General features: G+C 46.6%; 8 protein-coding genes across 8 annotated transcripts; 4 read left to right on the forward strand and 4 right to left on the reverse strand.

Moving 5' to 3' along the window:
* The first annotated feature begins 3,238 nt into the window (after positions 1-3,238).
* Positions 3,239-4,160, forward strand: LOC134935017 (histone H1C-like). Its single transcript, XM_063930330.1, has one exon. The coding sequence runs from the start codon at positions 3,516-3,518 to the stop codon at positions 4,158-4,160; it is 645 nt and encodes a 214-aa protein (XP_063786400.1). The 5' UTR covers positions 3,239-3,515.
* A 1,087-nt stretch (positions 4,161-5,247) lies between these two features.
* LOC134934488 (histone H4) lies at positions 5,248-5,559 on the reverse strand. Its single transcript, XM_063929922.1, has one exon. It carries the CDS (start codon positions 5,557-5,559, stop codon positions 5,248-5,250), a length of 312 nt encoding a protein of 103 aa, XP_063785992.1.
* A 1,420-nt stretch (positions 5,560-6,979) lies between these two features.
* Positions 6,980-7,360, reverse strand: LOC134935018 (histone H2B 1.1). The gene has a single exon (XM_063930331.1). It carries the CDS (start codon positions 7,358-7,360, stop codon positions 6,980-6,982), a length of 381 nt encoding a protein of 126 aa, XP_063786401.1.
* Positions 7,361-7,737: 377 nt separating this feature from the next.
* Positions 7,738-8,130, forward strand: LOC134934489 (histone H2A type 1-like). The gene has a single exon (XM_063929923.1). It carries the CDS (start codon positions 7,738-7,740, stop codon positions 8,128-8,130), a length of 393 nt encoding a protein of 130 aa, XP_063785993.1.
* Positions 8,131-15,019: 6,889 nt separating this feature from the next.
* On the forward strand, positions 15,020-15,676 carry LOC134935020 (histone H1C-like). Its single transcript, XM_063930332.1, has one exon. The coding sequence runs from the start codon at positions 15,020-15,022 to the stop codon at positions 15,674-15,676; it is 657 nt and encodes a 218-aa protein (XP_063786402.1).
* A 1,087-nt stretch (positions 15,677-16,763) lies between these two features.
* On the reverse strand, positions 16,764-17,075 carry LOC134934490 (histone H4). Its single transcript, XM_063929924.1, has one exon. It carries the CDS (start codon positions 17,073-17,075, stop codon positions 16,764-16,766), a length of 312 nt encoding a protein of 103 aa, XP_063785994.1.
* Positions 17,076-19,250: 2,175 nt separating this feature from the next.
* Positions 19,251-19,643, forward strand: LOC134934491 (histone H2A type 1-like). The gene has a single exon (XM_063929925.1). The coding sequence runs from the start codon at positions 19,251-19,253 to the stop codon at positions 19,641-19,643; it is 393 nt and encodes a 130-aa protein (XP_063785995.1).
* A 5,305-nt stretch (positions 19,644-24,948) lies between these two features.
* On the reverse strand, positions 24,949-25,254 carry LOC134934492 (histone H4-like). The gene has a single exon (XM_063929926.1). The coding sequence runs from the start codon at positions 25,252-25,254 to the stop codon at positions 24,949-24,951; it is 306 nt and encodes a 101-aa protein (XP_063785996.1).
* Between the last annotated feature and the right edge of the window lie 1,966 nt (positions 25,255-27,220).

A 27,220-nucleotide genomic window follows, 5' to 3' on the forward strand; every position in this document is an offset into this window, starting at 1 on the left:
TCTTATCTTACACTACTCTTCTCCCTGTTCCAACTTTTTCCCTTCATCACCCTTATTTTTCACCTCATTTCTCCCATCCCTCACACTTTACTCATACCCTCCTATTTCTACGTCCCCCTTATTCCTACTGTCTCCTCCTGTTGTCCACCCTACTTCCACTACCACCCCCCTACAAATAAAACACACACACACACACACACACACACACACACACACACACACTACAATGTTTCTCTTTTAAATGGTTGCAGTACTGGGGGAACTGTGGTCAAAATCGTGAATGTAAGTAAGATGGGGAGTGTTAGGGTTCGACTGCAGGAGGTTAGGTTGTGGTTAGGCAATAGTGGCAGGGTTAGAGATAGGCTGTGGGAGGGGAGGGTTAGGATGTGGGGAGGGAGTGTTAGGGTTAGGAACAAAGAAGGGGGGTAGGTTTAGGCTACAGGAGGGATATGTTTAGGAACTAAGGAGAAGGTGAGGGTTATTATACTTACCTCTCCCCTGTCGTGATTCTCAACATCGGGATGCCGCTGATGGTCTTCTGACCACAGTCATCCCAAATGCGGGCCTCCCGTATGTTTTCCGATGTCAGTATCATGCAGTCTAAGGGAGTTAATGATTTGCAGGACCACAAGCTAAACCTTATATGTCTGGGACATTGCATGAAGAAAATACAAGGCTACTGTAGATTTGGATTATATAAAGGGGCTTTTCTACTACTCACTGGAAACGAAATAAAAAAATTAAAAAATAAAAACAGAACCTTATTGTTCTACTATAATCACTGAATTTGTATTTATGCATATGTATCTCATTTATATCCATTTTGCTTGCTATTGAAAAAAAAAAACCTTGCACTTTAAAAGAATTGAGAAAAGTTATATTTATGATAAAATAATAGAGTTTAGGCTCTTAAATGGGACCATAGGGATTTAAGGACAATATATATCTATCATAGTTTATGTGAAATAATAATAAAAACAAACCTAATTCAATAACAATCACTCACCTCTTCTGATGGTGCACCACGCCAACAATGTCTGCTCCAATGTGAGTGTGCCACTACCCATGACTCCTCATTGTGCTATTACTTACCGCTGAGAAATAATTAGTAATATGGGGAAACATGTAATCAATGCGCACATTCCATAGTAAGATGGAACAGGGCCTTCCCGCCTCTTCAACTGGGTCAGTTTTTATGTATGTATATATTTATTTATTTATTTATTTATTTATTTTTCTACCATCCTTGGAGACGCAGAAAGCCACTGGTGTGGCACAGATCCAGCTCCGTGGTCCCCCTACCTGCTCTGGAGTTTCTATGCAGACTCCCACCGCTCTAGTGCCCTACTCCAGCCTGCCATCATTGGTTGGGGGTGAGGTTCAGACCTTGATGGTACTTGCTGCTGGCCCACGCCCTCCATTTTGCAGTCATCAACTCTGTTTGTCCACATCTCACGTCCATCCTCATGTGCCTTCCATTCCTCTATGGCGATCATCTTCTCTCAACACTGCTCTTGACCTGCCCTAGTCTATATCTGTGCTTTCCATCACTGGTCAATGCAGTTGAACTCTGGTCTGTTAATCTGCGTTGCCCTTCTTCTCACAACTTTGCATCCACAGTGGATCTCTGCTGACACAAAGGGGGTAATTCCAAGTTGATCGCAGCAGGACATTTTTTGCAGTTGGGCAAAACCATGTGCACTGCAGGTGGGGCAGATATAACATTTGCAGAGACAGTTAGGTTTGGGTGGGTTATTTTGTTTTTGTGCAGAGAAAATACTGGCTGCGTTATTTGTACACTGCAATTTAGACTGCAGATTGAACACACCACACCCAAATCTAACTCTCTCTGCAAATGTTATATCTGCCCCACCTGCAGTGTACATGGTTTTGCCCAACTGCTAAAAATGTCCTGCTGCGATCAACTTGGAATTACCCCCAATGTTTCCCCCAGAGGTTCTGATGCTCCGTTCCGCAGCCGCCTTTTCTCCAGACCAGGCATTCCCAACCACGGTCCTCAAGGCACACTAACAGTGCAGGTTTTAGTGATATCCATGCTTCACCACAGGTGACTTAATTAGTAGCTCAGTTATTTTGATTTAACCATCTGTGCTGCAGCCTGGATATCACTAAAACCTGCACTGTTGGTGTGCCTAGAGGACCATGGATGGGAATGCCTGCTCTAGACATTCAGCCTCGTGGTCTCTGCATATCTTTCGCCTGCTATCCAACAGTGAGGTTCAGTGCTGAAGCTGCAGCAACTGCTTTTATCACGGTAGTACATTTGAAAACGTAAGATTAGTTGAACCATTGCTCCTCAGGTGACTGTTGTCTCTCATCTTATTCTGCAAGCTTCATCATTTTATTTTATTTCCCAGAACTATTGTGTGCAAACATGTCTATCATCCATTGATATGCCGAAAATAGCATCCACTTTTTTACTCTGCAATCAGTAGTTGCCATGTAACAATATATATCTTCTTCTTCTTCCTCCTTCCTCCTACCCCTGTTTTTCCTCGTTTCTTCCCTTCCTCTCACCTAGCTCAATTACAAGAGGTCTCTCTACTTGTCCCACTATACCTTCCTCTCTATTATTCCTGTATCCACCCCCCAATGTTCCCAAATATTCCTACTGTTTCCCTCTATTTTTAGGAAAGTTCCGATGTCCTCTTTTAAAAATGACAAAGTCTCATACTTTGGCATTTTTAAAAGAGGAATGGTAATGGGAACAGATCACCATTGCCCTCACTCTGACACACCGATCTTGCATAAATATACATTCATGTCTGTATGGGTCATTTTATAAACATTTGGGGAAAATCCCACCAACATTCTACACGACGGGGAGAATCTCACACAAGCAGGGTTAACCTGTGGCTGACTATGCTGGGTATCTCTCTTTTGTCACAGTAACTAGAGTTCCTAAACAAGACTGCCAATACGTTGTGAGGCAACCTGCCTGTGCTAGCCACCCGGGTGTACAGGAGCCCAGCCATCACCTTTATGTCTTTGAAAATGGTGCATCCCCTGCACAGACTGAACCCCAGATCACCTTCGTTACATGTAGTGCCAGGGGGACAGAAAAATGCCCCAATCAGACGTTTTAGCCTCGCAGAAAAGTACAGATGTGTTACATGCTGGACAGATCCAGCTTGGTGTAAGTAAGCTGACAGGGGCTGTTCCTGGGTCTCTTTGCAGCGCCTAGGCTAGCAATGGCCGTATAGGCCTAGGGGAGACCTTGGAGTACTGGTGTGGTGCAGAGAGGCTGCACGCTGCTTTTCTCATGCCCAATAAAAGACTCTTTTTCTGCGTTAGGGAAACACAAGGTGAGGGCAGATTTCCCCTTACACTCAGACAGGGAAGGGTTTACAAGGACTGCTTATTCCGCCAATGAGAGCGCAGAACGCACCAGGCTCAGCAGCCAATTACAGCACAGCAGGCACCGTATATAAAAGACGTCAGAGAGCGGCTTGTGCTGTATTACCATTTGTTGGTTAAAGTGACGTTGAGCTAACATGGCAGAAACTGCACCAGCCGTCGCCGCTGTCCCGCCGTCAGAGGGCGCAGCCAAAAAGAAGAGGCAGCCGAAGAAAGCTGCAGGGGGAGCCAAGAAAAGCGGCAAGTCTTCCGGGCCCAGCGTTTCCGAGCTGATCTTAAAGGCCGTGGCCGCCTCCAAGGAGCGCAGTGGAGTTTCTCTTGCCGCCCTGAAGAAGGCTCTGGCTGCCGGAGGCTACGATGTGGAGAAGAATAACAGTCGCATCAAAGTGGGGGTGAAAGGATTGGTGACCAAAGGAACTCTCACCCAAGTGAAAGGCACCGGAGCTTCCGGCTCCTTCAAGCTCAATAAGAATCAGCTGGAGAGCAAGAAGGCCGCCCTGAAGCCCAAGAAACCAGCGGCAAAGAAAGTGGCCAAGTCCCCGAAGAAGCCCAAGAGAGCTCCGAGTGCAGCCAAGAGCCCCAAGAAGGTGAAGAAACCCACAAAAGCGGCTGCTGCCAAAAGCCCAAAGAAGCCTAAAGCCGCGAAGCCCAAGAAAGCGGCCAAGAGTCCGGCCAAGAAGGCGGCGAAGCCCAAAGCAGCCAAGAAGGCGGCGAAGCCCAAAGCCGCCAAAAGCCCGGCCAAGAAGGTAGCTAAGCCCAAGAAAGCTGCGGCCAAGAAGTGATGGAAGAGCCGCCGTAGCAGCCTCGCTTCCTTGTTATCCCCCCAAAGGCTCTTTTCAGAGCCACCCACCCTGTCCCGGCAGAGCTGTAGGCGCACGGCGTACAGATATTGAGTCACTACATTACGTTACAGTTCAGCAGTGTCTCCGTGGGATTTTTGGTTGCTTATTGATAGGTAACGCAGGGTTATTTATTAGCGCTACTGTAGCAAGACTGATCGGGAAATAATACCTGGATGTCCTGCTTCCTACCTCAGGCCGCTCACAATAGCGGCATGCTTCCTTCCTGTGTACTCGAACACTCACCATTCCCTGTGGTGAACAGTCTGCAGGGTAGCTGCTGAAAAGCAAGTATCAATTTAATGTTTGTTTGCACTTTCTGAGAACACTAGCTACACAATAACAGGGAGACTGCTTTACCAGAAAGAGAACCTCCAGTAGAGACAAATAGTTCTGTGCAGTTTCTATCAGAGTAGTTGGCTAGTAAGCTTCCCTACTTATTAATTGTTCAAGAGGTCGTTGTAACAGAATTATATATAAACTACACTTGGAGAAACATTCACAGCTGTGCCTTAATACCCTATGCTTGAATTTTAGGACATGTATTGTGTCAGCATGTCATCGTTATAATACAAGTTACGTTTTAACTCAACATCTTTTCAAGAGTACCCCGCTACAGCACCTCCTGCGCACGCTATGCACGGTATATTACACCTACATCCTTCAGAATTTTTCATAAAACAATATCGAACCGATTCCACCCGGACACAAGGAGGCATCATCCAAATGGACAGAGGCAATTATGCTGCTGCCTTTTTCCATTCCAGATTGACTAGAATTCTAGATATATATGGTCTATGCATTGTAAATGGCAACTTCTGGCGTCTTATATTTGAATATCCAGCGAGACTTTGTAGATGGGAAAGAAGTGTATTTCTATCGTTAGTATTGTGGATCTGACTAACAATACGCTTCCCTCGAAAAGCAGCATGTTCATAAAGCTCATTTCAGGAGTACTGTAGGTGGCCCTTAAAAGGGCCTTTTGTTAGCGTGTTTCGGGAAAGGAGATCAGCCAAAGAGGAGCCAGATCTTAACCTCCAAAACCATACAGAGTGCGGCCCTGGCGCTTGAGAGCATAGACCACATCCATAGCGGTCACAGTCTTCCTCTTGGCGTGCTCGGTGTAAGTGACGGCGTCCCGGATCACATTCTCTAGAAAGACCTTCAGCACCCCACGGGTCTCCTCGTAGATGAGGCCAGAAATGCGCTTCACGCCACCTCTGCGAGCGAGACGGCGAATGGCTGGCTTCGTGATGCCCTGGATGTTGTCCCGCAGCACCTTCCTGTGGCGCTTAGCGCCTCCTTTCCCGAGTCCCTTACCACCTTTGCCTCTTCCTGACATCTTCAAACAGCTTGCGAGTTGCAATCAGTAAGAATGAGTTGATCGCCTCACAGCAGCCCTTTATTAAGAGGAAGGGCGGACCTGATGGGGGACTTAGAACTCGGAGAGGAGGAGACCTGGGTAGTCCGCCTTTTCTGACTTAGCACACCGCAGGACAGTGGCAGCTTTCTCTTCGTCATCTCTATTCATTTCCGTGAACAGATATATAAATGTAAAAAAAAAAAATTGTATCCATTTGATCCCACATTTCTAGGGTAAAATAGGAAAAGAAGGTTTTACACCTATAGTCAATTAACGAAAAGTAGTGACATTTCATTCTCCCTGAAATGATAAATAATATATTTTCCAAATACATATATAGTGTTTATCACTATTAAGTCGGACCCACACCAGCGCCTTGGGCTAGGAGCGCGATTCATCGGACTGGCCCAATGAGAGACGAGCTAAATTCGGCGGGTCAAAACAAGTTAACCGGAGTGGACAATTCAAATCCTGGTAGGGGAACACTCCCCCAATGGCATGCCGCTTCTGATGTGTCCCTCGCTACAAGTATTCCTGGCACCCAGGCTCGGTTCGCTTCGATCTCTAATTAGCGAGCGCCAGCGTATCAGCTATGTTCTCTCGCCGTCTCATAATATTGTATATTAGGTGTAAATAATAATAGTATGTCAATTGGGTCAGCTGAACCGTACCTTAGCGCTCAGCCACATTGCGACCCGGATCACTACTACTCCTCAAATAACCATTGAAGCCGTTTTTACAGCAACGAGCATAACTGGTACGTGTGCGCCTAAACGGGAACCCTGCTGTGTGATGTCATAATGGACTAGGTACAAGCAGGGGCACCGCAGTTTGCATCCCGTTGTTACTTTTGCAACGATATCATAGTAACACGGGTCATCTTGAAGACCGACTTTTAACCACCTGCTTATCAAGATTATGATACAGTAGTAGCGATATTAACAATGTAACAATCCAGTTTGTATCACTTGAGCCAGACAGAAAATTATGTGCTAGTCACACAGCAACTACACGGGCAGTGTTTCTGCTGCTCTCTGGCTTTTTAGAAGCCCTGGCATCTGTAGCTTTGACGAGTTCTGTAGAAATCTGATCTACGTCTGGAACGTGTTTTACAGTACATGAGAGCGGAGAGAATGCCGCTTTGCACGCAGTAATCATCAACAGGGGGGGGGGGGTCTCCTGTACTAGCTCGCACACTAGAGGGGAGTTCCCCAGCATCCGACTAACAAGATGCACATGTATAAGGAATGAAGAAACTACAACACAGCCTAGATTACTGTGATTCAGTCAAATTCAGGGAGACAGGACACAGCGCAAATAATAAGTTACAGCCCGATTAGCGAGGAGATGGGTGGCTCTTAAAAGAGCCTTTGTGTTCGTGTGGGAGAGGAAGGGGAGATTACTTGGCGCTGGTGTACTTGGTGACGGCCTTGGTGCCCTCGGACACGGCGTGCTTGGCCAACTCTCCCGGCAGCAGCAGGCGTACGGCGGTCTGGATCTCCCGGGAGGTGATGGTGGAGCGCTTGTTGTAGTGAGCCAGGCGGGAAGCTTCCCCCGCAATGCGCTCAAAAATGTCATTGACAAAGGAGTTCATGATGCCCATAGCCTTGGAGGAGATGCCGGTGTCAGGGTGCACCTGCTTCAGCACCTTGTACACGTAGATGGCGTAACTCTCCTTCCTGCTCTTCCTACGCTTCTTTCCATCTTTCTTCTGGGTCTTGGTTACGGCCTTCTTTGAGCCCTTCTTGGGCGCCGGCGCGGACTTTGCTGGTTCAGGCATTTCCACCACTCACTTCTTCTACACACAGCAGGGAGAATCTGTGCCGTACACCGCCCGGGTTTGCTCTATTTATAGGCATCTTATGCAAATGAGGCTTCAACGCTTCTGGTAAAAGTGTAGGGTAAGTATAAGCTAAGTATAGGGTAAAAGTGTCACGTGACGCTGAGTGGTAGCTAACACCCCCCCCCCACACACACACTACATATTGCGGATTGGTCTGTGGATAAACTCGAGCTGCATTGGTTCATTTGTAAGCAAACCAATCACAGAGCACGCGGTAGACCCACTCTGAGTGTATATATAGGAGGAGGGCGGTATTACAGGTTCACATTTTCTCTCAGTTTGTTAGAAGGAATTATTTGTTTTGTGAACTGAACATGTCCGGCAGAGGCAAACAAGGCGGCAAGACCCGGGCTAAGGCCAAGACTCGCTCATCCCGGGCCGGTCTCCAGTTCCCAGTCGGTCGCGTTCACCGTCTGCTGAGGAAAGGAAACTATGCTGAGCGAGTGGGAGCCGGTGCCCCGGTCTATCTGGCCGCGGTGCTGGAGTATCTGACGGCTGAGATCCTGGAGCTCGCCGGAAACGCCGCCCGCGACAACAAGAAGACCCGCATCATCCCCCGCCACCTGCAGCTGGCTGTGCGCAACGACGAAGAGCTCAACAAGCTGCTCGGTGGGGTGACCATCGCCCAGGGAGGCGTTCTGCCCAACATCCAGGCCGTGCTGCTGCCCAAGAAGACCGAGAGCCACAAACCGGCCAAGAGCAAGTAATGTGAGGCTGGCAGCTTCCACCACCGAAACGATGTACCCGACACACAACACAAAGGCTCTTTTCAGAGCCACCCACGTCTTCCCAGGAGAGCTGTGTGTACTGTCATTGCTTGTGTTGTAGCGATATCTGACGGGCTAGCCGCGCTTTCATCTCCACATCCCGTCCATACAACCGCTAAAGGTATAGACGCTCCCTTACCCTTTAGGAGCCCTGGTCTGTTGTGGTGAAATCTAAAGATAGTCTGAATATTCCCTTTGCAATAACTGCATGCTGCAAATGAGGCCCCTTCCGCTTATAGGAGTGGGAAGCTGATCCGTGTAAAGTATATAAGGAGAGAAACCATATTCTCTCTCCGTGTGACGTAACAAAGCTAGGATGAAAACAGCTGCATTACATACAAATATTTGATAATTGAGAGCAATATCCTCTTATCCCAGCTGAAGAAAACAATTTTACAAGGGAATCTAGGCGGAACACTAGTAACAATGTACTGTCGGGTGAACCAGCCCGTCCAGATATTTAATTATTTTTGATAGTCAACATTCCATTATTCACTTTGCGGCTTGCTTATCGTATTATATATGTAAACTTCATAGACTTGGCCTGTCATTTGAAGCTGCTATGGGTGGAGAGCGGAGGATTCATCCGCATCCTGTTACTCTGACACTGAGGGCTGACTTATGCTGCAGCTCGTTTAGAAAGACTTGGTGGCTCTGAAAAGAGCCTTTGGGTTGTTGCGTGTATAGGAGTGCCGAGTTTCTATGCCCTCTCCCCTCGGATCCTGCGGGCCAGCTGGATGTCTTTGGGCATGATGGTCACCCTCTTGGCGTGGATGGCGCACAGGTTGGTGTCCTCGAACAGCCCCACCAGATAAGCCTCGCTGGCCTCTTGTAGGGCCATGACGGCGGAGCTCTGGAAGCGCAGGTCAGTCTTGAAGTCCTGGGCGATCTCACGCACCAGACGCTGGAAGGGCAGCTTGCGGATCAGCAGCTCAGTGGATTTCTGATACCGGCGGATCTCGCGAAGAGCAACAGTTCCAGGACGATAGCGGTGAGGTTTCTTCACGCCGCCGGTAGCTGGGGCGCTCTTCCGGGCAGCTTTCGTTGCCAGCTGCTTGCGGGGAGCTTTCCCTCCTGTAGATTTGCGGGCGGTCTGCTTGGTCCTGGCCATATTTCCACACAGATCTGACTTCTACCAAGTAGAAAAAAGACTGAATAGCCAACAGCCGGCAACAACTGTATTTATGCACAGAGCTGCTTTGTGATTTGATGAGTTAAACACGCCCTTCATCCTGGTTGGTTTCGGTGAAGAAGCTGTAAGTTTCATAAAGCCCGCCAAGAATTTCTGTTTCCTCTATTGTTTATGTGAAGTTTCTAACGGCCCGGCCTCGAGGTCTTTTCACGGTATAGCAGCCCCGGCCCCAGTACACATATACCAAACGTAATCACACACAGTGCTGCTGAATAGCTGCAATAGCCGGGGATAAAATATATATATATATATATATATATATATATTGTGTGTACAGAATATAATCCTTACAAGCCCTAATACCAGGGAAATGATAATATGGGATGGCAGGTAAACTAGCAAACAACAACAGCAAAAGCAGCACAGCTTAGATCAAAACAGCGGCGTATAAAATAAAATAATCATTTGATCATTAAAACATGAATGTTAAATCTAAAGCTGCTCACTTTAATGTAGTCAGAACTCCTGCGTGTGTGAGAAACGATATGATACTAATGGGAAACAGTATTATAGTATGATACAATTGTAACTACTCTATTGAAACATTGCTGGATACAATCTGAGCAAAAGTATCAACTTAGACCGCAACCTCAACCTCGTGAATCTGCTAAACTACATGAAGAGAATATAAGGCTATATATTTAGTTTCAAAGGGGGTTCTACATCTACTCAGAGGAAATTAAAATCCTATAAAGTACTAAAGGCCCTGCATAGCAATACCCTTATTGTTTTATTTTATTACTGGGTTTTTTTTTTCCTGTATGCCCATTTAACTATTGTATATTCATTTCAATTGTTCTTGTAAAAATAAACTTTAAAACATCTGTTAAAAGTTGTATTTATGGTAATTAATCGAATGTAAGACTCTGAGGAATAAACAGATTTAAAACCAGTATATATTCAACTGAATTTATGTGACATAGCAATTATCTATCTATCTATCTATCTATCTATCTATCTATCTATCTATCAAATTGTATTGGAACTCATTGAAATACCCGTTTGTATATGTACCACACGAAAATGTAAATTATTGCTGTTAAATACATCGCATAAAAAAGTATACACTGTATGTGATAATGTCTGGAAACAATCAAAAATGTTTAACGTAAAAAAATCATTCCAGATCGATGGTAGCATGAATATTCCTCTTATTCATGCTACTACTTAAAAAAAATGATGCCCTTCACCTAGGGCATCTCTTCTGGCAGAGATTAAGGGTCATCCTGACAACAAGGCACCAGGTCATTATAGATCCTACACCCAAGAATAGGCCCACAGCGTTACAGTTGGCAGGATTGATAAAAGTGGAAGTACCTGCTTTGATTTGCCAGCTCACTTGGATTGCCTTACATTGTGGCTGCTATAGTTTGGTTGGATAGGTGGATGATTTGTGGTCAGCCATCCACTCTCCGATTTCCATAGCCAATTGTATCAGAAATTGCTTCTTTAAGACGAGATCCAGGATCTCATCTCTTTTCAATGACTGTGGATCTTCCACCCATCGTTCCACACAATTGCATCAACTGGGTGGCATATACCGAAATGTGAGCTAGAAACACCTTGAAGATAACCAAGAACATTACACAGCACAAATGTTTTATCACAGTGATATGTGGAATTGAAAGGAGTCATCTCAGGAAACCCACATACTTTAAGAAGAGGTTCCATTAATCCGGTTGACAGATGACCAGTGGGATCTGGTCCATGAATTCAGCCTTATGGTCCAGAAGTTACTTTCATATGGTGTGCATACATGAAATGCAATGCTCCATGTTGAGCAACTTTCTCATGCTTAAGTACAATTGCTTGTGGCACAGCAATGCATCTAAATAACTTTGTTGCACCATTGCTCCACTCCTCGGGTGACCGTTATCTTTGATCTTGGCCTGCCATTTGCCTGCTGGCTAGCAGTTGTGTTCATTTTTTTTGTCCTCTTCCACACCTTTTCATCTGCTCCTGATTCGCCGATTCTTCTCCTTGTTCCTCCCATGTCCCATTGATAACCCTTTGTGTCTCGTCACTTTAATTCTGCCTTTTATTTTTACATTCCACTCATTTGTCCAATCTTTATCTATTCCTCCTTCTGCCTTTTCTTCCCATCTCCGATTATCTCCTCCCTTTTCTTATCTTACACTACTCTTCTCCCTGTTCCAACTTTTTCCCTTCATCACCCTTATTTTTCACCTCATTTCTCCCATCCCTCACACTTTACTCATACCCTCCTATTTCTACGTCCCCCTTATTCCTACTGTCTCCTCCTGTTGTCCACCCTACTTCCACTACCACCCCCCTACAAATAAAACACACACACACACACACACACACACACACACACACACACACTACAATGTTTCTCTTTTAAATGGTTGCAGTACTGGGGGAACTGTGGTCAAAATCGTGAATGTAAGTAAGATGGGGAGTGTTAGGGTTCGACTGCAGGAGGTTAGGTTGTGGTTAGGCAATAGTGGCAGGGTTAGAGATAGGCTGTGGGAGGGGAGGGTTAGGATGTGGGGAGGGAGTGTTAGGGTTAGGAACAAAGAAGGGGGGTAGGTTTAGGCTACAGGAGGGATATGTTTAGGAACTAAGGAGAAGGTGAGGGTTATTATACTTACCTCTCCCCTGTCGTGATTCTCAGCATCGGGATGCCGCTGATGGTCTTCTGACCACAGTCATCCCAAATGCGGGCCTCCCGTATGTTTTCCGAGGTCAGTATCATGCAGTCTAAGGGAGTTAATGATTTGCAGGACCACAAGCTAAACCTTATATGTCTGGGACATTGCATGAAGAAAACACAAGGCTACTGTAGATTTGGATTATATAAAGGGGCTTTTCTACTACTCACTGGAAACGAAATAAAAAAAATAAAAAATAAAAACAGAACCTTATTGTTCTACTATAATCACTGAATTTGTATTTATGCATATGTATCTCATTTATATCCATTTTGCTTGCTATTGAAAAAAAAACCTTGCACTTTAAAACAATTGAGAAAAGTTATATTTATGATAAAATAATAGAGTTTAGGCTCTTAAATGGGACCATAGGGATTTAAGGACAATATATATCTATCATAGTTTATGTGAAATAATAATAAAAACAAACCTAATTCAATAACAATCACTCACCTCTTCTGATGGTGCACCACGCCAACAATGTCTGCTCCAATGTGAGTGTGCCACTACCCATGACTCCTCATTGTGCTATTACTTACCGCTGAGAAATAATTAGTAATATGGGGAAACATGTAATCAATGCGCACATTCCATAGTAAGATGGAACAGGGCCTTCCCGCCTCTTCAACTGGGTCAGTTTTTATGTATGTATATATTTATTTATTTATTTATTTATTTATTTTTCTACCATCCTTGGAGACGCAGAAAGCCACTGGTGTGGCACAGATCCAGCTCCGTGGTCCCCCTACCTGCTCTGGAGTTTCTATGCAGACTCCCACCGCTCTAGTGCCCTACTCCAGCCTGGCATCATTGGTTGGGGGTGAGGTTCAGACCTTGATGGTACTTGCTGCTGGCCCACGCCCTCCATTTTGCAGTCATCAACTCTGTTTGTCCACATCTCACGTCCATCCTCATGTGCCTTCCATTCCTCTATGGCGATCATCTTCTCTCAACACTGCTCTTGACCTGCCCTAGTCTATATCTGTGCTTTCCATCACTGGTCAATGCAGTTGAACTCTGGTCTGTTAATCTGCGTTGCCCTTCTTCTCACAACTTTGCATCCACAGTGGATCTCTGCTGACACAAAGGGGGTAATTCCAAGTTGATCGCAGCAGGACATTTTTTGCAGTTGGGCAAAACCATGTGCACTGCAGGTGGGGCAGATATAACATTTGCAGAGACAGTTAGGTTTGGGTGGGTTATTTTGTTTTTGTGCAGAGAAAATACTGGCTGCGTTATTTGTACACTGCAATTTAGATTGCAGATTGAACACACCACACCCAAATCTAACTCTCTCTGCAAATGTTATATCTGCCCCACCTGCAGTGTACATGGTTTTGCCCAACTGCTAAAAATGTCCTGCTGCGATCAACTTGGAATTACCCCCAATGTTTCCCCCAGAGGTTCTGATGCTCCGTTCCGCAGCCGCCTTTTCTCCAGACCAGGCATTCCCAACCACGGTCCTCAAGGCACACTAACAGTGCAGGTTTTAGTGATATCCATGCTTCACCACAGGTGACTTAATTAGTAGCTCAGTTATTTTGATTTAACCATCTGTGCTGCAGCCTGGATATCACTAAAACCTGCACTGTTGGTGTGCCTAGAGGACCATGGATGGGAATGCCTGCTCTAGACATTCAGCCTCGTGGTCTCTGCATATCTTTCGCCTGCTATCCAACAGTGAGGTTCAGTGCTGAAGCTGCAGCAACTGCTTTTATCACGGTAGTACATTTGAAAACGTAAGATTAGTTGAACCATTGCTCCTCAGGTGACTGTTGTCTCTCATCTTATTCTGCAAGCTTCATCATTTTATTTTATTTCCCAGAACTATTGTGTGCAAACATGTCTATCATCCATTGATATGCCGAAAATAGCATCCACTTTTTTACTCTGCAATCAGTAGTTGCCATGTAACAATATATATCTTCTTCTTCTTCCTCCTTCCTCCTACCCCTGTTTTTCCTCGTTTCTTCCCTTCCTCTCACCTAGCTCAATTACAAGAGGTCTCTCTACTTGTCCCACTATACCTTCCTCTCTATTATTCCTGTATCCACCCCCCAATGTTCCCAAATATTCCTACTGTTTCCCTCTATTTTTAGGAAAGTTCCGATGTCCTCTTTTAAAAATGACAAAGTCTCATACTTTGGCATTTTTAAAAGAGGAATGGTAATGGGAACAGATCACCATTGCCCTCACTCTGACACACCGATCTTGCATAAATATACATTCATGTCTGTATGGGTCATTTTATAAACATTTGGGGAAAATCCCACCAACATTCTACACGACGGGGAGAATCTCACACAAGCAGGGTTAACCTGTGGCTGACTATGCTGGGTATCTCTCTTTTGTCACAGTAACTAGAGTTCCTAAACAAGACTGCCAATACGTTGTGAGGCAACCTGCCTGTGCTAGCCACCCGGGTGTACAGGAGCCCAGCCATCACCTTTATGTCTTTGAAAATGGTGCATCCCCTGCACAGACTGAACCCCAGATCACCTTCGTTACATGTAGTGCCAGGGGGACAGAAAAATGCCCCAATCAGACGTTTTAGCCTCGCAGAAAAGTACAGATGTGTTACATGCTGGACAGATCCAGCTTGGTGTAAGTAAGCTGACAGGGGCTGTTCCTGGGTCTCTTTGCAGCGCCTAGGCTAGCAATGGCCGTATAGGCCTAGGGGAGACCTTGGAGTACTGGTGTGGTGCAGAGAGGCTGCACGCTGCTTTTCTCATGCCCAATAAAAGACTCTTTTTCTGCGTTAGGGAAACACAAGGTGAGGGCAGATTTCCCCTTACACTCAGACAGGGAAGGGTTTACAAGGACTGCTTATTCCGCCAATGAGAGCGCAGAACGCACCAGGCTCAGCAGCCAATTACAGCACAGCAGGCACCGTATATAAAAGACGTCAGAGAGCGGCTTGTGCTGTATTACCATTTGTTGGTTAAAGTGACGTTGAGCTCACATGGCAGAAACTGCACCAGCCGTCGCCGCTGTCCCGCCGTCAGAGGGCGCAGCCAAAAAGAAGAGGCAGCCGAAGAAAGCTGCAGGGGGAGCCAAGAAAAGCGGCAAGTCTTCCGGGCCCAGCGTTTCCGAGCTGATCTTAAAGGCCGTGGCCGCCTCCAAGGAGCGCAGTGGAGTTTCTCTTGCCGCCCTGAAGAAGGCTCTGGCTGCCGGAGGCTACGATGTGGAGAAGAATAACAGTCGCATCAAAGTGGGGGTGAAAGGATTGGTGACCAAAGGAACTCTCACCCAAGTGAAAGGCACCGGAGCTTCCGGCTCCTTCAAGCTCAATAAGAATCAGCTGGAGAGCAAGAAGGCCGCCCTGAAGCCCAAGAAACCAGCGGCAAAGAAAGTGGCCAAGTCCCCGAAGAAGCCCAAGAGAGCTCCGAGTGCAGCCAAGAGCCCCAAGAAGGTGAAGAAACCCACAAAAGCGGCTGCTGCCAAAAGCCCAAAGAAGCCTAAAGCCGCGAAGCCCAAGAAAGCGGCCAAGAGTCCGGCCAAGAAGGCGGCGAAGCCCAAAGCAGCCAAGAGTCCGGCCAAGAAGGCGGCGAAGCCCAAAGCCGCCAAAAGCCCGGCCAAGAAGGTAGCTAAGCCCAAGAAAGCTGCGGCCAAGAAGTGATGGAAGAGCCGCCGTAGCAGCCTCGCTTCCTTGTTATCCCCCCAAAGGCTCTTTTCAGAGCCACCCACCCTGTCCCGGCAGAGCTGTAGGCGCACGGCGTACAGATATTGAGTCACTACATTACGTTACAGTTCAGCAGTGTCTCCGTGGGATTTTTGGTTGCTTATTGATAGGTAACGCAGGGTTATTTATTAGCGCTACTGTAGCAAGACTGATCGGGAAATAATACCTGGATGTCCTGCTTCCTACCTCAGGCCGCTCACAATAGCGGCATGCTTCCTTCCTGTGTACTCGAACACTCACCATTCCCTGTGGTGAACAGTCTGCAGGGTAGCTGCTGAAAAGCAAGTATCAATTTAATGTTTGTTTGCACTTTCTGAGAACACTAGCTACACAATAACAGGGAGACTGCTTTACCAGAAAGAGAACCTCCAGTAGAGACAAATAGTTCTGTGCAGTTTCTATCAGAGTAGTTGGCTAGTAAGCTTCCCTACTTATTAATTGTTCAAGAGGTCGTTGTAACAGAATTATATATAAACTACACTTGGAGAAACATTCACAGCTGTGCCTTAATACCCTATGCTTGAATTTTAGGACATGTATTGTGTCAGCATGTCATCGTTATAATACAAGTTACGTTTTAACTCAACATCTTTTCAAGAGTACCCCGCTACAGCACCTCCTGCGCACGCTATGCACGGTATATTACACCTACATCCTTCAGAATTTTTCATAAAACAATATCGAACCGATTCCACCCGGACACAAGGAGGCATCATCCAAATGGACAGAGGCAATTATGCTGCTGCCTTTTTCCATTCCAGATTGACTAGAATTCTAGATATATATGGTCTATGCATTGTAAATGGCAACTTCTGGCGTCTTATATTTGAATATCCAGCGAGACTTTGTAGATGGGAAAGAAGTGTATTTCTATCGTTAGTATTGTGGATCTGACTAACAATACGCTTCCCTCGAAAAGCAGCATGTTCATAAAGCTCATTTCAGGAGTACTGTAGGTGGCCCTTAAAAGGGCCTTTTGTTAGCGTGTTTCGGGAAAGGAGATCAGCCAAAGAGGAGCCAGATCTTAACCTCCAAAACCATACAGAGTGCGGCCCTGGCGCTTGAGAGCATAGACCACATCCATAGCGGTCACAGTCTTCCTCTTGGCGTGCTCGGTGTAAGTGACGGCGTCCCGGATCACATTCTCTAGAAAGACCTTCAGCACCCCACGGGTCTCCTCGTAGATGAGGCCAGAAATGCGCTTCACGCCACCTCTGCGAGCGAGACGGCGAATGGCTGGCTTCGTGATGCCCTGGATGTTGTCCCGCAGCACCTTCCTGTGGCGCTTAGCGCCTCCTTTCCCGAGTCCCTTACCACCTTTGCCTCTTCCTGACATCTTCAAACAGCTTGCGAGTTGCAATCAGTAAGAATGAGTTGATCGCCTCACAGCAGCCCTTTATTAAGAGGAAGGGCGGACCTGATGGGGGACTTAGAACTCGGAGAGGAGGAGACCTGGGTAGTCCGCCTTTTCTGACTTAGCACACCGCAGGACAGTGGCAGCTTTCTCTTCGTCATCTCTATTCATTTCCGTGAACAGATATATAAATGTAAAAAAAAAAAATTGTATCCATTTGATCCCACATTTCTAGGGTAAAATAGGAAAAGAAGGTTTTACACCTATAGTCAATTAACGAAAAGTAGTGACATTTCATTCTCCCTGAAATGATAAATAATATATTTTCCAAATACATATATAGTGTTTATCACTATTAAGTCGGACCCACACCAGCGCCTTGGGCTAGGAGCGCGATTCATCGGACTGGCCCAATGAGAGACGAGCTAAATTCGGCGGGTCAAAACAAGTTAACCGGAGTGGACAATTCAAATCCTGGTAGGGGAACACTCCCCCAATGGCATGCCGCTTCTGATGTGTCCCTCGCTACAAGTATTCCTGGCACCCAGGCTCGGTTCGCTTCGATCTCTAATTAGCGAGCGCCAGCGTATCAGCTATGTTCTCTCGCCGTCTCATAATATTGTATATTAGGTGTAAATAATAATAGTATGTCAATTGGGTCAGCTGAACCGTACCTTAGCGCTCAGCCACATTGCGACCCGGATCACTACTACTCCTCAAATAACCATTGAAGCCGTTTTTACAGCAACGAGCATAACTGGTACGTATGCGCCTAAACGGGAACCCTGCTGTGTGATGTCATAATGGACTAGGTACAAGCAGGGGCACCGCAGTTTGCATCCCGTTGTTACTTTTGCAACGATATCATAGTAACACGGGTCATCTTGAAGACCGACTTTTAACCACCTGCTTATCAAGATTATGATACAGTAGTAGCGATATTAACAATGTAACAATCCAGTTTGTATCACTTGAGCCAGACAGAAAATTATGTGCTAGTTACACAGCAACTACACGGGCAGTGTTTCTGCTGCTCTCTGGCTTTTTAGAAGCCCTGGCATCTGTAGCTTTGACGAGTTCTGTAGAAATCTGATCTACGTCTGGAACGTGTTTTACAGTACATGAGAGCGGAGAGAATGCCGCTTTGCACGCAGTAATCATCAACAGGGGGGGGGGTCTCCTGTACTAGCTCGCACACTAGAGGGGAGTTCCCCAGCATCCGACTAACAAGATGCACATGTATAAGGAATGAAGAAACTACAACACAGCCTAGATTACTGTGATTCAGTCAAATTCAGGGAGACAGGACACAGCGCAAATAATAAGTTACAGCCCGATTAGCGAGGAGATGGGTGGCTCTTAAAAGAGCCTTTGTGTTCGTGTGGGAGAGGAAGGGGAGATTACTTGGCGCTGGTGTACTTGGTGACGGCCTTGGTGCCCTCGGACACGGCGTGCTTGGCCAACTCTCCCGGCAGCAGCAGGCGTACGGCGGTCTGGATCTCCCGGGAGGTGATGGTGGAGCGCTTGTTGTAGTGAGCCAGGCGGGAAGCTTCCCCCGCAATGCGCTCAAAAATGTCATTGACAAAGGAGTTCATGATGCCCATAGCCTTGGAGGAGATGCCGGTGTCAGGGTGCACCTGCTTCAGCACCTTGTACACGTAGATGGCGTAACTCTCCTTCCTGCTCTTCCTACGCTTCTTTCCATCTTTCTTCTGGGTCTTGGTTACGGCCTTCTTTGAGCCCTTCTTGGGCGCCGGCGCGGACTTTGCTGGTTCAGGCATTTCCACCACTCACTTCTTCTACACACAGCAGGGAGAATCTGTGCCGTACACCGCCCGGGTTTGCTCTATTTATAGGCATCTTATGCAAATGAGGCTTCAACGCTTCTGGTAAAAGTGTAGGGTAAGTATAAGCTAAGTATAGGGTAAAAGTGTCACGTGACGCTGAGTGGTAGCTAACACCCCCCCCCACACACACACTACATATTGCGGATTGGTCTGTGGATAAACTCGAGCTGCATTGGTTCATTTGTAAGCAAACCAATCACAGAGCACGCGGTAGACCCACTCTGAGTGTATATATAGGAGGAGGGCGGTATTACAGGTTCACATTTTCTCTCAGTTTGTTAGAAGGAATTATTTGTTTTGTGAACTGAACATGTCCGGCAGAGGCAAACAAGGCGGCAAGACCCGGGCTAAGGCCAAGACTCGCTCATCCCGGGCCGGTCTCCAGTTCCCAGTCGGTCGCGTTCACCGTCTGCTGAGGAAAGGAAACTATGCTGAGCGAGTGGGAGCCGGTGCCCCGGTCTATCTGGCCGCGGTGCTGGAGTATCTGACGGCTGAGATCCTGGAGCTCGCCGGAAACGCCGCCCGCGACAACAAGAAGACCCGCATCATCCCCCGCCACCTGCAGCTGGCTGTGCGCAACGACGAAGAGCTCAACAAGCTGCTCGGTGGGGTGACCATCGCCCAGGGAGGCGTTCTGCCCAACATCCAGGCCGTGCTGCTGCCCAAGAAGACCGAGAGCCACAAACCGGCCAAGAGCAAGTAATGTGAGGCTGGCAGCTTCCACCACCGAAACGATGTACCCGACACACAACACAAAGGCTCTTTTCAGAGCCACCCACGTCTTCCCAGGAGAGCTGTGTGTACTGTCATTGCTTGTGTTGTAGCGATATCTGACGGGCTAGCCGCGCTTTCATCTCCACATCCCGTCCATACAACCGCTAAAGGTATAGACGCTCCCTTACCCTTTAGGAGCCCTGGTCTGTTGTGGTGAAATCTAAAGATAGTCTGAATATTCCCTTTGCAATAACTGCATGCTGCAAATGAGGCCCCTTCCGCTTATAGGAGTGGGAAGCTGATCCGTGTAAAGTATATAAGGAGAGAAACCATATTCTCTCTCCGTGTGACGTAACAAAGCTAGGATGAAAACAGCTGCATTACATACAAATATTTGATAATTGAGAGCAATATCCTCTTATCCCAGCTGAAGAAAACAATTTTACAAGGGAATCTAGGCGGAACACTAGTAACAATGTACTGTCGGGTGAACCAGCCCGTCCAGATATTTAATTATTTTTGATAGTCAACATTCCATTATTCACTTTGCGGCTTGCTTATCGTATTATATATGTAAACTTCATAGACTTGGCCTGTCATTTGAAGCTGCTATGGGTGGAGAGCGGAGGATTCATCCGCATCCTGTTACTCTGACACTGAGGGGTGACTTATGCTGCAGCTCGTTTAGAAAGACTTGGTGGCTCTGAAAAGAGCCTTTGGGTTGTTGCGTGTATAGGAGTGCCGAGTTTCTATGCCCTCTCCCCTCGGATCCTGCGGGCCAGCTGGATGTCTTTGGGCATGATGGTCACCCTCTTGGCGTGGATGGCGCACAGGTTGGTGTCCTCGAACAGCCCCACCAGATAAGCCTCGCTGGCCTCTTGTAGGGCCATGACGGCGGAGCTCTGGAAGCGCAGGTCAGTCTTGAAGTCCTGGGCGATCTCACGCACCAGACGCTGGAAGGGCAGCTTGCGGATCAGCAGCTCAGTGGATTTCTGATACCGGCGGATCTCGCGAAGAGCAACAGTTCCAGGACGATAGCGGTGAGGTTTCTTCACGCCGCCGGTAGCTGGGGCGCTCTTCCGGGCAGCTTTCGTTGCCAGCTGCTTGCGGGGAGCTTTCCCTCCTGTAGATTTGCGGGCGGTCTGCTTGGTCCTGGCCATATTTCCACACAGATCTGACTTCTACCAAGTAGAAAAAAGACTGAATAGCCAACAGCCGGCAACAACTGTATTTATGCACAGAGCTGCTTTGTGATTTGATGAGTTAAACACGCCCTTCATCCTGGTTGGTTTCGGTGAAGAAGCTGTAAGTTTCATAAAGCCCGCCAAGAATTTCTGTTTCCTCTATTGTTTATGTGAAGTTTCTAACGGCCCGGCCTCGAGGTCTTTTCACGGTATAGCAGCCCCGGCCCCAGTACACATATACCAAACGTAATCACACACAGTGCTGCTGAATAGCTGCAATAGCCGGGGATAAAAAATATATATATATATATATATATATATATATATATATATATATATATATATATTGTGTGTACAGAATATAATCCTTACAAGCCCTAATACCAGGGAAATGATAATATGGGATGGCAGGTAAACTAGCAAACAACAACAGCAAAAGCAGCACAGCTTAGATCAAAACAGCGGCGTATAAAATAAAATAATCATTTGATCATTAAAACATGAATGTTAAATCTAAAGCTGCTCACTTTAATGTAGTCAGAACTCCTGCGTGTGTGAGAAACGATATGATACTAATGGGAAACAGTATTATAGTATGATACAATTGTAACTACTCTATTGAAACATTGCTGGATACAATCTGAGCAAAAGTATCAACTTAGACCGCAACCTCAACCTCGTGAATCTGCTAAACTACATGAAGAGAATATAAGGCTATATATTTAGTTTCAAAGGGGGTTCTACATCTACTCAGAGGAAATTAAAATCCTATAAAGTACTAAAGGCCCTGCATAGCAATACCCTTATTGTTTTATTTTATTACTGGGTTTTTTTTTTCCTGTATGCCCATTTAACTATTGTATATTCATTTCAATTGTTCTTGTAAAAATAAACTTTAAAACATCTGTTAAAAGTTGTATTTATGGTAATTAATCGAATGTAAGACTCTGAGGAATAAACAGATTTAAAACCAGTATATATTCAACTGAATTTATGTGACATAGCAATTATCTATCTATCTATCTATCTATCTATCTATCTATCTATCTATCTATCTATCTATCTATCTATCAAATTGTATTGGAACTCATTGAAATACCCGTTTGTATATGTACCACACGAAAATGTAAATTATTGCTGTTAAATACATCGCATAAAAAAGTATACACTGTATGTGATAATGTCTGGAAACAATCAAAAATGTTTAACGTAAAAAAATCATTCCTGATCGATGGTAGCATGAATATTCCTCTTATTCATGCTACTACTTAAAAAAAATGATGCCCTTCACCTAGGGCATCTCTTCTGGCAGAGATTAAGGGTCATCCTGACAACAAGGCACCAGGTCATTATAGATCCTACACCCAAGAATAGGCCCACAGCGTTACAGTTGGCAGGATTGATAAAAGTGGAAGTACCTGCTTTGATTTGCCAGCTCACTTGGATTGCCTTACATTGTGGCTGCTATAGTTTGGTTGGATAGGTGGATGATTTGTGGTCAGCCATCCACTCTCCGATTTCCATAGCCAATTGTATCAGAAATTGCTTCTTTAAGACGAGATCCAGGATCTCATCTCTTTTCAATGACTGTGGATCTTCCACCCATCGTTCCACACAATTGCATCAACTGGGTGGCATATACCGAAATGTGAGCTAGAAACACCTTGAAGATAACCAAGAACATTACACAGCACAAATGTTTTATCACAGTGATATGTGGAATTGAAAGGAGTCATCTCAGGAAACCCACATACTTTAAGAAGAGGTTCCATTAATCCGGTTGACAGATGACCAGTGGGATCTGGTCCATGAATTCAGCCTTATGGTCCAGAAGTTACTTTCATATGGTGTGCATACATGAAATGCAATGCTCCATGTTGAGCAACTTTCTCATGCTTAAGTACAATTGCTTGTGGCACAGCAATGCATCTAAATAACTTTGTTGCACCATTGCTCCACTCCTCGGGTGACCGTTATCTTTGATCTTGGCCTGCCATTTGCCTGCTGGCTAGCAGTTGTGTTCATTTTTTTTGTCCTCTTCCACACCTTTTCATCTGCTCCTGATTCGCCGATTCTTCTCCTTGTTCCTCCCATGTCCCATTGATAACCCTTTGTGTCTCGTCACTTTAATTCTGCCTTTTATTTTTACATTCCACTCATTTGTCCAATCTTTATCTATTCCTCCTTCTGCCTTTTCTTCCCATCTCCGATTATCTCCTCCCTTTTCTTATCTTACACTACTCTTCTCCCTGTTCCAACTTTTTCCCTTCATCACCCTTATTTTTCACCTCATTTCTCCCATCCCTCACACTTTACTCATACCCTCCTATTTCTACGTCCCCCTTATTCCTACTGTCTCCTCCTGTTGTCCACCCTACTTCCACTACCACCCCCCTACAAATAAAACACACACACACACACACACACACACACACACACACACACTACAATGTTTCTCTTTTAAATGGTTGCAGTACTGGGGGAACTGTGGTCAAAATCGTGAATGTAAGTAAGATGGGGAGTGTTAGGGTTCGACTGCAGGAGGTTAGGTTGTGGTTAGGCAATAGTGGCAGGGTTAGAGATAGGCTGTGGGAGGGGAGGGTTAGGATGTGGGGAGGGAGTGTTAGGGTTAGGAACAAAGAAGGGGGGTAGGTTTAGGCTACAGGAGGGATATGTTTAGGAACTAAGGAGAAGGTGAGGGTTATTATACTTACCTCTCCCCTGTCGTGATTCTCAGCATCGGGATGCCGCTGATGGTCTTCTGACCACAGTCATCCCAAATGCGGGCCTCCCGTATGTTTTCCGAGGTCAGTATCATGCAGTCTAAGGGAGTTAATGATTTGCAGGACCACAAGCTAAACCTTATATGTCTGGGACATTGCATGAAGAAAACACAAGGCTACTGTAGATTTGGATTATATAAAGGGGCTTTTCTACTACTCACTGGAAACGAAATAAAAAAAATAAAAAATAAAAACAGAACCTTATTGTTCCACTATAATCACTGAATTTGTATTTATGCATATGTATCTCATTTATATCCATTTTGCTTGCTATTGAAAAAAAAACCTTGCACTTTAAAAGAATTGAGAAAAGTTATATTTATGATAAAATAATAGAGTTTAGGCTCTTAAATGGGACCATAGGGATTTAAGGACAATATATATCTATCATAGTTTATGTGAAATAATAATAAAAACAAACCTAATTCAATAACAATAAAAGTGGGTGATATGTAAGTGACCACCCTCTGTTGATTTCAGGTGTCAAATTTGTGGCGCAACAAAAAAACAGAGAAAGATTGTCTCTTTGTTGGCACTCTTTTTGTTCTTGGATTGTCAATCAGTTTAGGGTTATCAATTATTTAAATTTAATTCTTAGATTTTCTTAATATAAAGATGTGTTTAATACAAGCTTTGTACTCTGCTAGAACACGGGAAAGTTGGATAACCAACTGATTCAACGTTAAATACAAGGTAAATGCGGAATGGGGATGTCTTCTGCACCAGTAATGTTTGCACTTTTAATGAAAGATTCCCCAAATTATGTAATTACAGGAAGTTTTTCATCCATCATTCATTGATATGGGGTGCTGCCATAGACAATTAGATTGAAGAGCAACAAAAAACAGAGAAAGATTGTCTCTTTGTTGGTGCGCCAACAAAGAGATAATCTATCTCTGTTTTTTGTTGTCAAATTTGTGGCCCAAGACTAGTTAACCCTTGCAAAACTGAATGATCTGAATAAGAAGCTAGAGCTTGAATAAGAAGTGAATAAGAAGCTGGCCGAATAAGAAGCTAACTTCAGCATTGTCCATGACATTGCAGTACCCTCAGTACAACTCAGCAATGGATTCTCAGAAGCGACTGCAAATGATTGTGCCGCCATTGAATTTTCTGCTTGCATCATCACAAATAAAGTCAGCAACCAATAGCAGAGGGAACGGAAAAAAAAATTGGTTTACATTAATGTACGCTATCAAATGGTTCTCAGGACAACGATATAGGGCATAATATACAATGATGTTAGCGCAGCTCCCTTATAGAAGTGATGGGCGGCCCTGAAAAGGGCCTTTGTGTGTGAGTGAAGGAATTAGATGTGCCTCAGTCTTTAGCCTCCGAATCCGTACAGAGTGCGTCCCTGGCGCTTGTGAGCATAGACCACATCCATGGCGGTGACAGTCTTCCTCTTGGCGTGCTCGGTGTAAGTGACGGCGTCCCGGAACACGTTCTCCAGAAACACTTTCAGCACCCCGCGGGTCTCCTCATAGATGAGACCAGAGATGCGCTTCACTCTCCGTGCTAGACGGCGGATGGCAGGCTTTGTGATGCCCTGGATGTTGTCCCGCAGCACCTTCCTGTGACGCTTAGCGCCTCCTTTCCCGAGCCCCTTTCCGCCTTTGCCTCTGCCTGACATCTTCTAAAACGGATTGCGATCTAGAGATGGCTACTGACTCACTGTCTCAACACAGTGACTCGAATCATCAGGAAGTGTGAATGATTCGAGTCACTCACTGTTTAATGAGTCGAGACAGCTGCAGCAGCAGCCTCTCTCAGCCAGAGGGAGGAAACTCAGTGTGTCCTTCAGTCAGTGTGAACTTCTGCTGAGTGTCTTTAGCTGTGATTGGCCAGAGGCTATACCAGGTGACACCCAGTGGGAGGGGGGAGGGAGCAGTCACGACTCACCAGTCAGTGAGTGCTGTGCTGCTGTGCCTGATCCATGTCATAAATCATGATTCATCCTGAGTCTGCCAGTGAGTTGATGTGAGAGGTGCGGGGGCCTGCGGGTGCGTGTGGTGGTGCCTGCTGCCGTGCAGGTGTAGACTCGGTACTCACCAGGCGCCGCTCTCTCTCACCTTCAGGTACCGGAACCTTCAACGGACCTGGAATTCTTCAGTCGGATCCGGACACAGCGATTCCCTCTTGGAGCTGACCGTCGACCGAGCTGAGGAGAGAATGGTCTACATTAAAGGGGGTATCGACCCTGCTTCCGGTGGAACAGGGGATACCCCAGGGGTGGCTGCGACCTTCACCGGCTGGGTGAATGGTCATCACTGGCACAAAGCCTCAGCTACCCAGCTTTCACACACTCGCGCTTTCGCACGTAGTGTGATGAAAGGGTTTCTCACGTCCGTGAGCAATCCTAACTCCGGCGCTCGGGGACAAACAAGGGACAGACGTACACGGATGCTACTCACCGTCACAAGTCTTGCACTCCGATCTTCTCCACTTACAGGTCCCTGTAAGGAGGCAAAGAGAAACAGCCGTGCAGGGCCTAACTCTGACCTAGTGTCACACCCTATACTATCTACAACAGCGGAGCCCTCAAACTAGCTCTGTGGGTGTGGTGCAACACAACTATGCACAACTTACACAACACATACACTTTGCCCTGCACGGTAACAACATATATCACACTATCGGAGTTACAACATAAAACGGTGCTGTCCCTTTTCTACCCGACTCAGAACACCCAGTAGTGGGGACCGCACAGCTCACCCACCTACCGTACTCTCAGGGTGGCCTGAGCCTAACGCCCAGTGCCACCTTTACTCACCTCGGGGAAAACACTGCTTCGCTGGGCCTGGCGCCCCCTAACTGCACACAGGCCGGAGGCCTGACTTCACCCACGGGCCTAGCGCCCGCCTAACTTGCTGCCCGTTGGGTGACCTGGGCCTTGTGCCCAGGGTCACCTTATCTGTACTTACTGGCCAAAATACGCTAGGGCCTAGCGCCCTCTAATGTCCCAACAGGCCTATTGCCTGAACTGCCCCTCGGGCCTAATGCCCGCCTAACTGTGCCCACAGGCCGGTGGCCTGACTATTCTCATGGGCCTAGTGCCCAACATGTGCCCCCCAGGCCTAGTGCCTGCCTATCTGGTGCCGCAGGGGTTGGGTGGCTTGGGCCTAATGCCCAAACCACCTAATCAGACAAATGACCCCCAATCTCCTAACTGCGCCACAGGCCTAGTGCCTGACTTGTGCCCGCGGGCCTAATGCCCGTCCCTGGTGGTCGAGGGAGGAAGAGGGGAGGATAGCCTCACTGAGGCCTTACCTAACCCGAGGGCCTCCGACACCGTCTTCTGCCGCTGACCCGTCCTGGCCAGCGGCGTCGCCTCCGCTGCTCCGCGTCCAGCCGCCGCTGGACATCTCCTTCCTGGGGCCCGACGTCTTCCGGCCTCTTCAGCGGCCACCGGAGCTCTTCTCCCCGCGGCCGTCGTCGTCTCCTTTCTGCGGCGGCGTCTTCCTCCTTCTTCGCGCTCTTCTGCGCGCGCAACCTCTTCGGCTCCCGCCCGTGTCTTCTGTCCTCGCCGCTCTTCGGCGCGGCCTCCTTCGCTCCGTCCCGCCCGGCGTCTGACGTCAGACGCCGGGGGCGGGGCCTAT

The sequence above is a fragment of the Pseudophryne corroboree genome, chromosome 6 (genome assembly GCF_028390025.1).
Source record: "Pseudophryne corroboree isolate aPseCor3 chromosome 6, aPseCor3.hap2, whole genome shotgun sequence".
Taxonomy (NCBI): domain Eukaryota; kingdom Metazoa; phylum Chordata; class Amphibia; order Anura; family Myobatrachidae; genus Pseudophryne; species Pseudophryne corroboree.